Source organism: Electrophorus electricus, chromosome 4 (assembly GCF_013358815.1).
Source record: "Electrophorus electricus isolate fEleEle1 chromosome 4, fEleEle1.pri, whole genome shotgun sequence".
Taxonomy (NCBI): domain Eukaryota; kingdom Metazoa; phylum Chordata; class Actinopteri; order Gymnotiformes; family Gymnotidae; genus Electrophorus; species Electrophorus electricus.
In genome coordinates this window covers 4,903,977-4,918,434 of record NC_049538.1, presented here as the reverse complement: position 1 = coordinate 4,918,434, position 14,458 = coordinate 4,903,977, and the positions used below count along the sequence as shown (strand labels likewise).

The window sequence follows — 14,458 nt, the reverse complement described above, 5'->3', positions numbered from 1 at the left end:
CTTTTTTTAAAATTTATTATTATTTCCATTTTACCTATTTAAAAATAAAAAACAAAATCCTGGGAAAGAGTCCCAAGCACCGGCACCCTCGTCACTACAGTGGCGTGAAGTGCCGTGTAACGTGCACAGCCGGTGCAGCTCGACGCCACCGGCAGCGCCTCCGTACGGCTGCACGCTTGGCGAGGCTGAGAGAGGGAGGATGCCGCACCTCCTCCACTCAGTCTCTCACACACACCTCCTCAACAGGTTCAAAACGTGATCACAAATCATGTCATTCCGGAAGAGAGCTCGGTTCTGTGGCCAGAACCGGCATCTCTCGCTTGGGGGGGGGGTGGGGGGGGGGGGGTGGGGTAACTGCTGTAGTAACGGGACGGAATGCGCTCGCGCCAAGGTAGCGGGCTTCTCACGTGACGCTCCGTTCACGTCGCTGGATGTTTACAAACGTTCCACAGAATGGCGCGTGCAACAGGAGAGGTCCCGTGATGACGGAAAAGCTATGCGCGAGGTTAAGGATTGGACCGTTATAATAGTTCTACTGCCACTTTCAGGAAATGGATGTCTCCGAGTTTCTCAGAGATGACAGTATAATACACTAAAATACGTTTTGTATGAACAAAAAAAAATTGGGTTAAAAAAAACAAAACAAAACAAAAGAACAGACGAACTGGGAAGAAAATTGTGATGGTCTATGACATAAGAAACCTGATTCTTCTTTTGAGATGACAAAACACTTTTGTCCAGCACCTAATGTTAGGCCAGAGGATATGGAGTCTAAAACCATCTCCTGGCAAGTGCAGCTTCACAGCTCCTGAACCTTCGCTCGCTCACTCACTCTCACGTGCATGCACGCGATCTTACACTCACACACAGCATTCGCATCACTTTCACCGACTGTTAGAAAAATAAACCACTCGTTCCACCTAGACTGGTTTACAGTAATCGAGCCAAAATCTTTTATAACTTAATAGTTTTCTCAAGTACCTTTCAAGTCATGTCGTTTAAAAAGGAAAATAAAAGTTGGAGGATAAGATGTAGCAGAACACTGAACGCGACTTTCACTGATCAGGCTTATGCACCATGACGTTTCTTTGTACATATGGGGCGTGTAAGTGTCGGTAAGCCCTCAGAGAGCCTATGGACAGGGAGAACACATGTTTGATGCCAGGTGTAAATGAAATGGTGGTCACAAAGTTCTGCACGTTGAATTATTTCTTATGGATAAAATAAAAACCCAGGGCTTTTACTCTGCCCTCTCTTTCACGCTCAGTGGCTGTTTTTATTCCCTCTCCTGACTTCTAGGATCGTGCGTGCACCACGTGGGCTGCGTCAACTTCAGCCTGGGTCGGGCAGCGGCTTGAAAATAAAACCCTGAAACCAAAGGGAACCCCAAAGCCTGCCGGCAGCATTCGCGCAAGGCTCGCGCTCATGCCGACAAGGCAGAGTCCTTCTGTGTTTGCTGCGCTCGCTGCACGGACTTCTGGCTCTCTAAGTCACGCAAGTGTTTCTCCACCTGCAGGGGAAGGCAGAAAGTAAAGCGGTGCTGTGAGTACAGACGGCAGGCCTATAACTCTAAAAAATGCATGAAAAGAAAAATTTATCTTGGTGGCAAAATTTAATCATCTGGAAGAAAGAGGCTTCTGGAACTGGATTGGTGGGACTCACTATTTTCCGGACGTGCCCTAAAGCACTTCCTTCCTTGCCCCTGCAGTTGTCTACCCGGTATGGAGGAGTGATGACAACGTCGTCCATCACCACGATGTTCTTCTCCTGCCACTTGCATTCTTTGATGCTGCGGCACAGAAACGAGAGAGCCAATCAGAAATGCAGGGCTACTTCAGTTACCTCACAGAGACAGCCAATCGGAAATGCAGGGCTACCTGACTTACCTCACAGAGACAGCCAATCAGACATGCAGGGCTACTTCAGTTACCTCACAGAGCGTGCCAATCAGAAATGTAGGGCTACCTCAGTTACCTCACAGGGCAGTAACCCAAAAACAGCAACATACCTTATTATTTATATATTTTTTCTAAATGTGTAATTCCTTTTCTCCCAGTGTAGTTATTATGCCAATTCCCACTCACCATCTAGCTACCCCTCCCCCACCCCGTCACATGACAGCTACCAACCAATTGGGGTGAGGGCATGCGATGCCAAGACCACCTCTTCAAACTGCTGTCTGTGCTGCGACGGAGGGCAGACCAACGCACTCGGAGAATGATGGTAACCGCCCCACCAGCAAGGAAGAACACACAGACGTCCACGATTGGCTACTGCTGCAGTGAATGACAGGGGCTGAGTAAGGCCATGCCTCCCACCCACACAGCAGCATCAGTTTTGCACACTTGGACGCCTGGCCACAGAAGATTGGGCCACTTTGAAAAATCAAACAGGATGTGACTGGCGTTCCTGGTTTTCCGTTGCCATCTTCTACAAGTGCAGTGGTCCAAATCTTCAGACACATGCCAGACCTAATTTCAGGCTAAATTAGACAGCTCAGGATCCTCACCTAAAACTAATACACAATGCAGGATTAAGCACGCTCCGTGTCTAGAAAAGCATCAACCAGGAACTAGTGAAATCAGCCACTTAACGCTCGAGAAACATACAGAGAAGGCTGATGTACTGGTGTATGGTGCAGATTGAAATAAGCAGAAGTAGAACATTTGTGCTATCGATCTGTACTGACAGGAAACACATCGTTACACTTGACTTTCGTCAGCAGCGTGGTACCAATTTAAACCACGGCCATTTGCTCCACGGGGCTAGCTGTCACTTACGTTTTATGAATAGTCTGGAAAAGCTGCTGGCCCTCCGGCGAGACTCCAGCGCTGATGGCATAAGCCTGGGACAGCTTGTCTTCCTTCTCTGCGCGAGCTCTGTTCGTGAGCTGGGGAACGGGAGGAGCACCATGAGAGTGAGGATGTATCAAAAGCTTGTAGCCAGGAAGAATCATCAGTGAACTTGAGATCAAGTGTGTCCCTCAAACAGCTGCTACAAATCAGTAGTAAAGTGTAATGGCAAAGCTATTTGCTGAAGCCTACCTAAGTGGGTGTGATAATCCCACCTGGATTTACCTTGTTAAAATTAAGAGACGCCAGCGGGGGAGGGGTCCCGGTACAGTCGGTGATGACGTCCACGTCCGACACGTAGGCTAAATTGACTAGAACCACGTCGCTGAGGTTGGGCTTACCACTGGACGGCGTGCACTCTGGAGATGGCCAGTCAAGGCGAAAAACGTGCGACAGAAACTCCTGCCAAATGCATGCACTGACCCACAGGACTGCTACACTGTGATGGGAGAACTACAGCTCCTGTGTGTACTGCAGTGCTGAGGTCTTTAAATAGAATCAGTACTGGGTTCAGATTGATGCTCGCCGCAAACAGGTGATGTCAAACACACAGCCTGTACAGGGCAGTGGTAACTCAGTGGTTAAGGAACTTGACTTGTAATCAGAAGGTTGCTTGTTCAAGCACCACCACTGCCAAGTTGCCACTGTTGGGGCCCTGAGCAAGACCCTTAACCCTCAATTGCTCAAGTTGTACTCAATCATAATTGCATTTCTAGAGTCATCAACTTTCATAAACTTTCAGCTACTTGTCACATTTACCCTATACTGAAAAAGGTTTTTGTTCAGTTTTTGTTTTATTACATACCACAAAAATATGGTTGCGCCCCCCGAAGTGAGTTGAAGAGGCCAGCAGCAACAGCCGCACACTCTTCCCCGCTTCTCTAAACAGTACAGCGTGTCCAAGTTTTTAGTTTCCGCGGCCTTCTATTACCACCTAGTGGTCATGCGTGCTGGTACAGTGCCAGGGTCACTGTACACCTACACCAAGTGACAACTCTAGCCTCGAACCTCTGGGGCAAAAAAAAAAAAGCCCTCATGATATGCTTGTCCCGTCACCAAAGAGGCGGGTATAAAGTTCAACAATGTGTGAAGCGGTGGCAAACGTGCACAGGTCACCTTTGTACGTGCTTCATGACCAACAAAGATGAAGTCTGAAATAACCTTGGGCAGCACTCACTGCAGGGCTACTGCCTACGGCTCAGTAACCTCACTGCTGAGCTACAGCACACGGCTGGCTAATTCACCGTCAACTGTCTTCCTTAGCCCGAGGACATTTGTCCTAGCAGCGGTCTAGAACGCAGGCCACACTCCCTTTCTGCACAGCACAGTTAGAGCTCGCGCCACGGCGCGCGCACATTCCCTCGCGGCTACGGTTGACGCCGCGAGACCAAGACCATATCCTGCCCGTAGCCAGTTGCTAAGATAAGCAGGGTAACCAAGGCGCTAGGTTTATCCCTCCAGCTAAACAACTACCGACAACCAGGGGTACGGTTGAAAGACGACCGACTCATGATCCTGCCTATAACAGCATGCTTGTTACACATGCTGCACATGTAGCTCACAGCTAGCCAGCTAGCCGGAGTCGGGTGTACCCAGCTAACCGCTAGCTAACTAGGGACCCGACCTAGCTAACCGCTACCTAGTTAGTTAGCAAAACCTCAGTGAAGCTGTGGAGACCCACCCGCGGATACATTTCCACTGTGCCAAACCGGCCAGCTTCTTCACAATGAACGTATAGCTATTGCCAGCTGTGAGGTTTAACCAGCTGACTAGCTAGAGTAATTAGCCCGCTCACATACCAACCAAGCAGGCTAACCAGAGGCGGGCTGAGTGTGGCTAGCTGGCCAAAACCCTGCCAACGTCGCTCATGTTATGATACGAGGAGCAGCGCACGATTACCGCACGAGACAACGGGAGCCACTGACAGCTAGTCGTCACGTGAATCAAACGAGAGGGCGTGCGAGCCACACAGCGAGGTTGTCGGGTGAAGTCTAAAGAAACTAGGGTCCGCTCACTAGCGTTAGCTCACTAGCCGCAATCACGCTTGCGCGGATCCCTAGCCAACGTTACTTGGTAAAGCTAGCTGGCTAACCAGCCACACACCTCTCTGCACCCTGCAGCCGTGAAGCTTAAATCCGTAATCAGCAAAAGGATACTCAAAGTCAGCATCTTGGTCTGGTAGTCAAAAGCGATGACCTCTCCTTGCAAGCGCTGCCCTAAGCAGGTAAGGCAGGAGACATGGCTTCCGATGCTAAAATACTCCCCCGGTCCAGGAGTCGCCATCTTCTCCGCCAGGAACCCGGAGAGTCGCTATTACGTAAACGTGCGTAATCGCGTCACGGGGGGGGGGTATGCGTCAGCGTGGGTATGAATGAAGCAGTCACATGGCACGACTTTGTCTCACGCTGCTATGGCTGGGAAAGAAAGACGTTTTTGATGCGTGGTGAGTGGCACCAATACGTAAGGACGGCATGGATGTACTGTTCTATCCGTTTTTGATCAAACAATTGGTAGTTGTCATTTTATTCCTGTAACTGGTCAGTGCACAAAACTGTAAACGCACATGCAGGTACTTTTAACAGTATTCATCACAGAGCAGCGTTCATGTGCTGACCAGAAAGGGAGAGGAGACAGGAGTAAACACAAATAAGTAAAGTGGGACACCCAATTATGGCCTGCACCCCCCATCCCCCATGACACCAAGTCAAATTAATCGCAGTCACATAATCCACCAGAACCAAGTACTACATAATGTGAATAATAACCAAAAACAAAGTCACAGGCGTTACCATGAATGGTGTCAGCATTAATTAATTTCTTCATGAGACAATGAAAGCAATGCAACTCAAAGGGACAGCACTTTTAATGAATTATAATCACAGTAATAGATTGCTCAAATAGCGTGTATTGCACATGTGTACACATATATGCACTCTATATACACGTGTGTAGCAGTTAGTATACACACACCTTTGTATTGTCGCAACATGAAAGCATCGAAAAAGAGAAACAAGGAAATTAAGGAATGTGCTTTGATAATTTCAACTTCTGCATATCAATATGAGCAGAGGAAAGACAGACAGAGCGAGCGAGCGAGAGAGAATATTAAAAATGTAAGGTTAAAAGACACATATTCAAACATCCAATCACGTAGTGGCGACAGAACACCAGCGCAATGGAGGGACTATTGGAGACACACAACCTCTCGTTCCAAAAAGTCAAAAAAATATACAAGTACTCTTTGAACCTCAGCAATCATAGGGCACGACATATACACAACATATGAAATATCAATAAATATACATATTTACTGAATAGTAAAATAGTGTGGCAGCGACAACAAAACTATCTCCAATGGTGACTGTTGAGAATCCTTTGCGCACAAAGAGGTCTTTCACTGTCCATCTTAAGGCCCTCTTCAAATTTGTTGCCATTATTTATTCATTTTAGAAAAACAAAATCGTAGAAACTGCTGCGGCAGAGGCCATAGATAGGATCACATTCCTCTAAAAAAGCCCCCTTCTCTGACTATTGCTCTCGTTCCCTCTCTCAGAAGGACAGGGCCTGAACAGTCCCCCACCTCTTCATTCACCACCAACTGCACAGCCAACCACCATTTAATGCCATACAAGGTTGCGATACAAAACTATGCACAAATTGCGATGGTCAGTGAGCCACATTGAAACATTACAAAACATGGTCACAGTAGTTCCTGTTGGACTGTTTAACCTGTAGCCATATAGCCAGGGAGGTTTCTCTTTGTATATTACAGGATTTAATGTATAGTGGCCAGCTTCAGCCAAGTGTGTGTTTTTTGTTTGTTTAGCTTTTTTTTAAAACAAACAAAACAAGTGTCCTACGCACAAGCTCGAGACCATTGATGAAAACGAACAAACCGTCTCACTGATGAAAGCAAGCAAGCAAGCAAATGACCACAATCAAACAGTAAACAAGGACACAGTGACTGTGAGGGGTAACTTCAGTGTTTTTGAACAACGTGAATGGGACATGTGGATTAACTGCTAACACCGTTCTCTGCAGAGGGCGGCGTGTTACAGAAACTGGCCTTACTTCATCAAATGTTAAAAAGATGTGCAATATACAAGTATAAATTATTGCCCAAAGGCTAGGAGGTTGTCTGCGCGAATAGACAATGTTTCAAAGATTTACAATAAGAGAAAGATGCAAGTCTAAACTTCTGAATTTCCAAAAGCTGAAACTAAAAATTTCTTCAGTGTTCATTTCCGACTCCAAATGAATGAAGTAGAGCAAGAGTCAGGAAATGTGTGTGTCAGTGTGTGCACCAGAGCTTCCGCGTGTACTCCAGCGTGTACTCCAGCATGTACACTCTCTACACCCACAACATGAAGAACACCTGGCAGCAAAGCAATGAGACGAGACACCAGACTGAGGAGGTATGCTGGAGTGTGTGTGTTTGTGTGTGTATACAGATGTGTGAGAATTTTAGTGTTGTCTCTCAAAGTGTTGGGATGAGTTAAACATAAATGTGCACATGACGTTTTGGGTCGAGTGCACCCCTGAAACTCCAAAAAATGCCAGAGATCTTCTGACAGTGTTAATGCGCTTTCTTGCCTTGAATGTAGGCAGGTCCTGGACGTTACAGGCGGCTGCGCTAAAACAGAGGAATGGTCTGCCGTGCTGTTTAAAGGTAACTGCAAAGTGGCTGAAGAAACACGCCGTCCGCCATACATGTGTAAAATAACAGGAAAATAAGATCTGGCGCAAGAGTAAGCAAAGTAGTAAAGCTGTAGGAGCCGAAGGAGGCTGATCGTCCTGCAGAGGGTGCAAGGGTGACGAGAGGAGTCAGGAAGGGGATGAGTGACGAGTGGAGTCAGGAGGTGGCAGAGTGACGAATGGAGTCAGGAAGGGGATGAGTGACGAATGGAGTCAGGAGGGGGATGAGTGACGAGTGGAGTCAGGAGGTGGCAGAGTGACGAGTGGAGTCAGGAGGGGGATGAGTGATGAGTGGAGTCAGGAGATGGCAGAGTGACGAGTGGAGTCAGGAGGGGGATGAGTGACGAGTGGAGTCAGGAGGTGGCAGAGTGACGAATGGAGTCAGGAGGTGGCAGAGTGACGAGTGGAGTCAGGAGGGGGATGAGTGATGAGTGGAGTCAGGAGATGGCAGAGTGACGAGTGGAGTCAGGAGGGGGATGAGTGACGAGTGGAGTCAGGAGGTGGCAGAGTGACGAATGGAGTCAGGAGGTGGCAGAGTGACGAGTGGAGTCAGGAGGGGGATGAGTGATGAGTGGAGTCAGGAGATGGCAGAGTGACGAGTGGAGTCAGGAGGGGGATGAGTGACGAGTGGAGTCAGGAGGTGGCAGAGTGATGAGTCGAGTCAGGAGGGGGATGAGTGACGAGTGGAGTCAGGAGGTGGCAGAGTGATGAGTCGAGTCAGGAGGTGGTAGAGTGATGAAGTGTTTGAAGCCAAAGTGGTGGTAGACCTTATTGCCTGTATTGAATAATGTTTTTTAAAAAATTGGAAACTTTTTTTTTTAAACAGTAACACAAATCCCATAAAACCCTGATGCCACATTCATCGTGCAATGATACAACACAAACATCACTTGTAAAAAGAAAAAACATAAAGAACAAAGATCTGCCCCAGCGTGTTACACACGTTCCTCCCTACAGAATATTTTAAACCAACCGAGCAGATTAATACTGAGGGCTGTTTTGGTTTTCTTTTGAATTTTCATATAAAAAGGAAACTTTTCCATATAAAAGTGACCACAGACACTTAGTCCTTGGAAAACCTAAGGAAAACCAAGTTTTCATTATTACTTCCAAAGACTTCCAAAGAGAGAGGCGAGCCAAACACATTATGTACAAAAAAACAACTCCACAAAAAAAAAAACACAATAGTTGGTCATCATCATCATCATCATCACCATATCATTGGTACTTCCACACGAGCAGATCATGGAACATGCGACTGTAAAAAGTAAAAAAACAAAAAAAAACAAACAAAAAAAACCTAAAAACACAAGGATCAGAATAAGAACAAGAAGGCGGCTCATAGGCAGAGCCTTGACCTTTAACCTCTGAGCCCAACACACACACCCTGAAAGAAGGAGAGGAGAATGAGAGGGTTCAGGTCCCCGCTGTGCTGACCAGACGCAGGCTCAAAATGCTGCTCTCTCAAAAATTAAGGCAGTTGGACAAAAGTGAGGGGGAAATTAAATATAACAAAAACGCCACGGCAGCTAGAGAGCACTGCGCATGTCTGACGTGGTAGGTGTGTGTGTTTCAAATGTGTTCTGTAGTATAAAAGGCACCGGGTTCTTCTTCAGCCGTCTTCATGCGTGCGTGCGTGTGTGTGTTCGCTTGTTGCGGAGACACAGAGAGACACTGGAACCCTTTCTCCTTTACAACAGCCACTCTCCGCGTCCTTAAGTCAACGCACTGCCATTGTGTGCAAGCGGAAACGAGTGCGTGAGTGGAACGAGTGAGGGAGCGTGTGTGGTTGTCATAGTTACAGTGACGTGTATGCCCTCTGAAGAAGAAAAAAGTTCTTTACTTCTGTGAAACCCCAAAAAAAAAACCAACAATAAAATCCAACAAAAGTTCTCAACAGAAAGGTCAAAGGGCAAGGGAAGCGTTCCTTGAGTGCCGAGAGGTCGTGGCCTTGACCTCCGTGTAGAGCCAGAAATGGACAAAGGGAAACTGTGTTCCCCTCGGCGTATGCGCGTTTCTACAGCATACACGAAGCCACGTGTGCATGTCTGTAAATATATCAGGATCAAGTGTTTGTGTGCTCATCTCAACAGGATACTGTACATATGAACGAGTCTACGAACCAACGGACACGATGGACAGTCAAGAGGTTAGCGCCTGTTCGCAAAAAGAGAGCTAGGTTTAATGGGGTTAAAACAGCCCAGTTCACCCTCTTAGGAACTTTGTGTTTCAATGTATGTGTGTGTGTGTGTGTGTGTGTGTGTGTGTGTGTATTTTTGCTGCTTGTTGGCTTTTTCCATTTCAAACATCTTTTGTATAAAGCACAATAAATGTACAAAGTGTTTTTCCCCCCCACCGTTGCCGTGACAACATTCCAGCGTTGTCGGTCTGTCTGTTTCCTTCTCTCTGTCTTCCTTTTCTTTTCTTTTTTTGCTCCCTCTGTCCAGTGAAACGAGCAAAAAAAATAAAACCAAGGCCTTTCCCGAAAAACGTTCCGGTCTCGGATCTCCCGTGTGGATCTCCGGTCGGCTGCCCCACCTCCCTACGCTGAGCACGCCCCCTGCTCTGGGACGTCTGGAGAAAGCAAAGGTGGGCAGGCGCCGCACATGTCCGTCAGGCACCCGGAAACGAGTGAAGGACCAAGGGAACCAATCAGAGAGCTGGGTGGAGGAAAAGGAGGCGTGGCTCAAGGGTGACCGTTGCTTGCCAAGCAGGTGTGGACACTGAAGTCACCGCGGTGACAGGTTCGGCGTTTCCTCCTACAATGCCGGCTCCTCCTCCATTGGTTCTTCAGCAGTCCTGAGTGGCGGGGTTTGACCGGGTCATTAAGTTAACATTTTATTAAGTACGTCAGCAATATTTTAGTAAACGCAACTATGATGGGCTTCAACTGAGACACATTAAAGATGTTCATCTTCAGGCAGGTTAAACACCTTTGCGTTAAGGCCCAGTATTAAGAGGCATGAAACATTTATAGATGTAGTTCCTCACATCTCATGTAAATGATGAGAAGCTATAGAAGCAAGCTCTGACATCTCTTCTCTGTCCAAGGGCATTATCTGTGTGTGTGTGTGTGTGTGTGCGTGCCATCGGTACCTGCTGCTCTGTGAGGAGGCCGCTGTCTGCTCTGTGTCCACGGTGAGGGAAGCCATAGCTGTCACTGTGTCCGCCTCGTCTTTTTCGCGGCGCTGGGCGTCCAAGAGGGACTGGCCCACTGTAGGAGCAGATCTCTGCAGGCACGCCCAGTGCTTACCTAGACACACACACACACACACACACACACACACACACACACACACACACACACACACACACACACACACACACACACAGCAGTTACATCAGAGAGCACAACTATCTGGACTAACCTCAAGGAAGAGTACACCTCCCTCATCTCTCTCTCTCTCTCTCTCTCTCTCTCTCTCTCTCTCTCTCTCTCTCTCACTCTCTCACTCCCTCTCTCTCACACATCCCTCTCTTTCACACATCCCTCTCTCTCACACACACACACACCTCTCTCTCTCTCTCTCTCACTTACTCTGGATCTCAATGACTCTCTCAAGGGAAGCTGTAGCCTTTGGACAGGGTTTCTGCTGAAGTACAGCCTGAGGCAAAGGATCCAACTGCACACACACACACACACACACACACACAGTATGTAATGGAACTTGAGGGACGATGATAAATGTTACAGTTCTACTGTTGTTAATGGCCTCTGTATTTAGTGATGTGTTGTTTATATGCAATAGAAAATTATCATATGTGTATAAAAAGTAAAGAATATGACTGGGTGGTGAGTGAGGTAGAATGTGTGTGTGGGTGGTGAGTGAGGTAGAATGTGTGTGTGGGTGGTGAGTGAGGTAGAATGTGTGTGTGGGTGGTGAGTGAGGTAGAATGTGTGTGTGGGTGGTGAGTGAGGTAGAATGTGTGTGTGGGTGGTGAGTGAGGTAGAATGTGTCTGTGGGTGGTGAGTGAGGTAGAATGTGTCTGTGGGTGGTGAGTACCTCATCTCCCAGCAATGCTGCCACACAGGACTCAGATGCGTCACAGATGGCTGTGAGGTCATGACCTCCCTCTAGCACCAGGACTACCCGCCCACCTGCCAAGGTCATCAGCTGCTTGGTCAGGTGCCCGAAACCTGTGGGTGAACAGCATAATGGGGGAGATTTATATATATATATATATAGAGAGAGAGAGAGAGAGAGAGAGAGAGAGAGCGAGAGAGAGAGAGAGAGAGAGAGAGAGAGAGAGAGAGAGATAGATAGATAGATAGATAGATAGATAGATAGATAGATAGATAGATATCCCAACGTTCAGTTAGGCAACCGGGGGAAAAGTAAAAGTTGTTATATGGGAGGAAATCATTACTACATTATTGAGAGTGTTGGTGTAATGCCATTTTCTGTCTATAGACTGAAAATATAATACCACACAGGAACCCAACAACCCAGTAATACTGCAAAACAGTTATGATCCTGGTACATCCGAATTAATATAACAATGCTAAACTCTCGAAGCAAAGAATAAGCATCACAAGCATTTTCTATTGCATCCACACACTGGCTTAGTTGACTCACATTTGGCGGTGACGTTGTAACCACCTAGAGGGGACTGGTGGCCTTCGACAGCGTCAAAGCCAGCCGAGACGAGCACCACGTCAGGGGAGAATTCGTTAGCAATGGGCATCACCACCGTCCTGTCGTAACACACAGAGCAACAGAGGGACTTTCAACAACCCCGCATCCCATCTGGAATGACTCGCAGACGCGGGCATACCGAGCCAGACCTCAGAAATGAACTCATGAAAGAATGAGAAATGAGAGATATTGTTCTCTCTCAAAAGCAGTATTAATTTTTCAAGAATAATATCATGGGAAAGTCAAAGCAGCAACGTCTAAGGGCAAAACAAAGTTCTCCTTTTCTACAGTTTATTGAAGTGGCAGGACCTCACAAAACTTAAAAAGGTTTTTGTAGCTCCTGGTGCTTCAAGTGCAGAGTGTTAAAGTGGAGTAGTGTGAAAGAGAAGCCCTATCTGGGTCTGAAGCCAGGTGTGTGTGTGTGTGGGGACATGGTGTGGAGTGTGTTGGGTTGTGAGGAGTGTGTGGGGGCGTGGTGTGGGGTGTCTGGGGCAAGACGGGGCGCTCTGACCTGAAGGCAGAGAGGTATTCGACGTCACCCATGGGAGGGTCAACTCCCCCGGTCCAGGCTATGTTCACATTAAAGCCCACACCGGACCCAGCTCCAACCTGCCCAGAGAGAGGGAGTTAGTGAGAGAGAGCGAGGGGTAAAGACATTCTCTGGATGGGAGTTACCAGACAACATGAGATTCCTCCCGTTCAGTGACGCACACAAACGCTTGAGTGCTAACAGCACCCCCTTGTGGACAATCTTCATCCTTCTAAACATGGGTGAGTGAGTGAGTTACAAACTAGTATACATGACAGATTGTCTGCAGCCCTTCTCACAGTGCCGGGGGGGTGCTTCCTTAGATCAGGTCGGGTCAGGTCAGGTCAGGGTTGATGCACACGTCTCTTTCCCTCTTACCTCTTCAGGGGCTCCGCTGCCAGGAAAGAAGTTGCCGTCGTCATAGCGATGCAGGGAGATGTAGAGCACATTGGGGTCATTGTAAAAGGCTTGCTGAGTCCCGTTACCATGGTGAATGTCCTGTGAAACAGGATGTGTGTGAGGTTACAGAAGTGCCCTAAACCTCATCCTCTCAGGGATGGTGTCGGTCAACTCAGAAAACTGTTTAACAACAACACTCAAACTTCAGTTGGATCAGATTGGTTGTATCTTATATGTATATAAAGCAATCAAACTTGTACTCTCTGTCATTCTACCACCTACAGTCTGTGTTTGTCTGTTTGTGTGTGTGTGTGTGCGCGTGTGTGTGTGTGGCGGAGTGCTCACCCAATCTAAGATGAGGACCTTGACCACGCCTAGTTTCTGCTGGAGCAGTTTGGCTGTGACGGCCACCGAATTGAAAAAGCAGAACCCCCTAATGAATGAATGAATGAATGAATGAATTAAAGGAGAGAGAGAGAGATGATCAAAACCATCTGACTGGCTGGTTTTATTGTGACAGGAGCTTTATCATAAAACAAAAGATTATTTCACCAGGCTGCAATCACTCCATCGCGCGGAGTACATGTTTATCATTAGTACAGCCAATAAGCTCGGTTTCTGTAGCTCAGAGCCCGCCCCTTCGCCATTTCTGGCTCTAGCTTTACAATAACAGCGTAAAATATCTGCAGGTGCTTAATCAGAGGGGTCTGTCTGTCTGTCTGTCAAGTTCCCCTCCCTCACTAAGCATGACATAGCACCTCGACCTTGACACTTACATGGCCGTGGACTCCTCAGCGTGATGTCCGGGCGGACGGACCACCGCGAAGCCGTTCTGTTCATCCAAAAGACGAGGAGAAAGAGACAGAAGAGAGAAATCGGGGTCAAGAGACAACGCACATGCACAAACAAACACCAGGGCCACGCTGGCAGTGAACTTGACCTCTGTGCTCAGTGACGCGCCTGCACTGTACATTGCCTTGGCTGTAAGCCGTTTTGGATACAAATGTGTCTGTGAGTAGGCTATCCTGGTTTGTGCATCTATGTTTCTGAGCTCATCTGAGCGTGTTTTCGGGGCGTGCCGGCTACCTTCAGCTCCCCGGCAGCGACTTTGAAGGCGAGCTCTATGACGCAGCCCACGGCCATGCGCACGGCGCCGGATGAGTGCATCTCATTCCACACCGTGTCACTGTCCACCTGCGGGAGGGACAGAGCCGCAGTGCTACGTTACCGCACACCGTGCTGACGCCACCACCCGCGGTCGCCTGGGCCTACGGCTGAGCGGCAACGGGGTGGCAGGATGGGTGAACGGTCAGACTGTACTCACCCCTATTCCTCCACATGGCAGC

The 14,458-nt window shown here is 47.9% G+C and overlaps 2 protein-coding genes across 6 annotated transcripts in view; both read right to left on the bottom strand.

Annotated features, from left to right (window-relative positions):
* Positions 1-516: 516 nt before the first annotated feature.
* lsm12a (LSM12 homolog a) lies at positions 517-5,157 on the bottom strand. The gene is made up of 5 exons (XM_027021836.2): positions 5,009-5,157; positions 3,078-3,211; positions 2,781-2,890; positions 1,663-1,789; positions 517-1,510 (listed from the first exon to the last, which is right to left on the bottom strand). Exons 1-5 carry the CDS (start codon positions 5,133-5,135, stop codon positions 1,424-1,426), a joined length of 585 nt encoding a protein of 194 aa, XP_026877637.2. The 5' UTR covers positions 5,136-5,157; the 3' UTR covers positions 517-1,423.
* Positions 5,158-5,697: 540 nt separating this feature from the next.
* Positions 5,698-14,458, bottom strand: part of hdac5 (histone deacetylase 5) — a 62,893-nt gene continuing 54,132 nt past the window's right edge. For all 5 annotated transcript variants that reach the window (XM_027021818.2, XM_027021819.2, XM_035525003.1 and 2 more), the window contains 11 exons: positions 14,437-14,458; positions 14,199-14,306; positions 13,889-13,944; positions 13,458-13,545; positions 13,092-13,211; positions 12,696-12,793; positions 12,125-12,243; positions 11,552-11,685; positions 11,086-11,170; positions 10,644-10,800; positions 5,698-10,346 (listed from right to left, as the gene is read on the bottom strand). The exon at positions 14,437-14,458 is cut by the window's right edge and continues 28 nt beyond it. In XM_027021818.2, coding sequence (XP_026877619.2) covers positions 10,307-10,346; positions 10,644-10,800; positions 11,086-11,170; positions 11,552-11,685; positions 12,125-12,243; positions 12,696-12,793; positions 13,092-13,211; positions 13,458-13,545; positions 13,889-13,944; positions 14,199-14,306; positions 14,437-14,458 — 1,027 coding nt within the window. In that variant the 3' untranslated portion in view covers positions 5,698-10,306. The remainder of the gene's footprint in view (positions 10,347-10,643; positions 10,801-11,085; positions 11,171-11,551; positions 11,686-12,124; positions 12,244-12,695; positions 12,794-13,091; positions 13,212-13,457; positions 13,546-13,888; positions 13,945-14,198; positions 14,307-14,436) is intronic.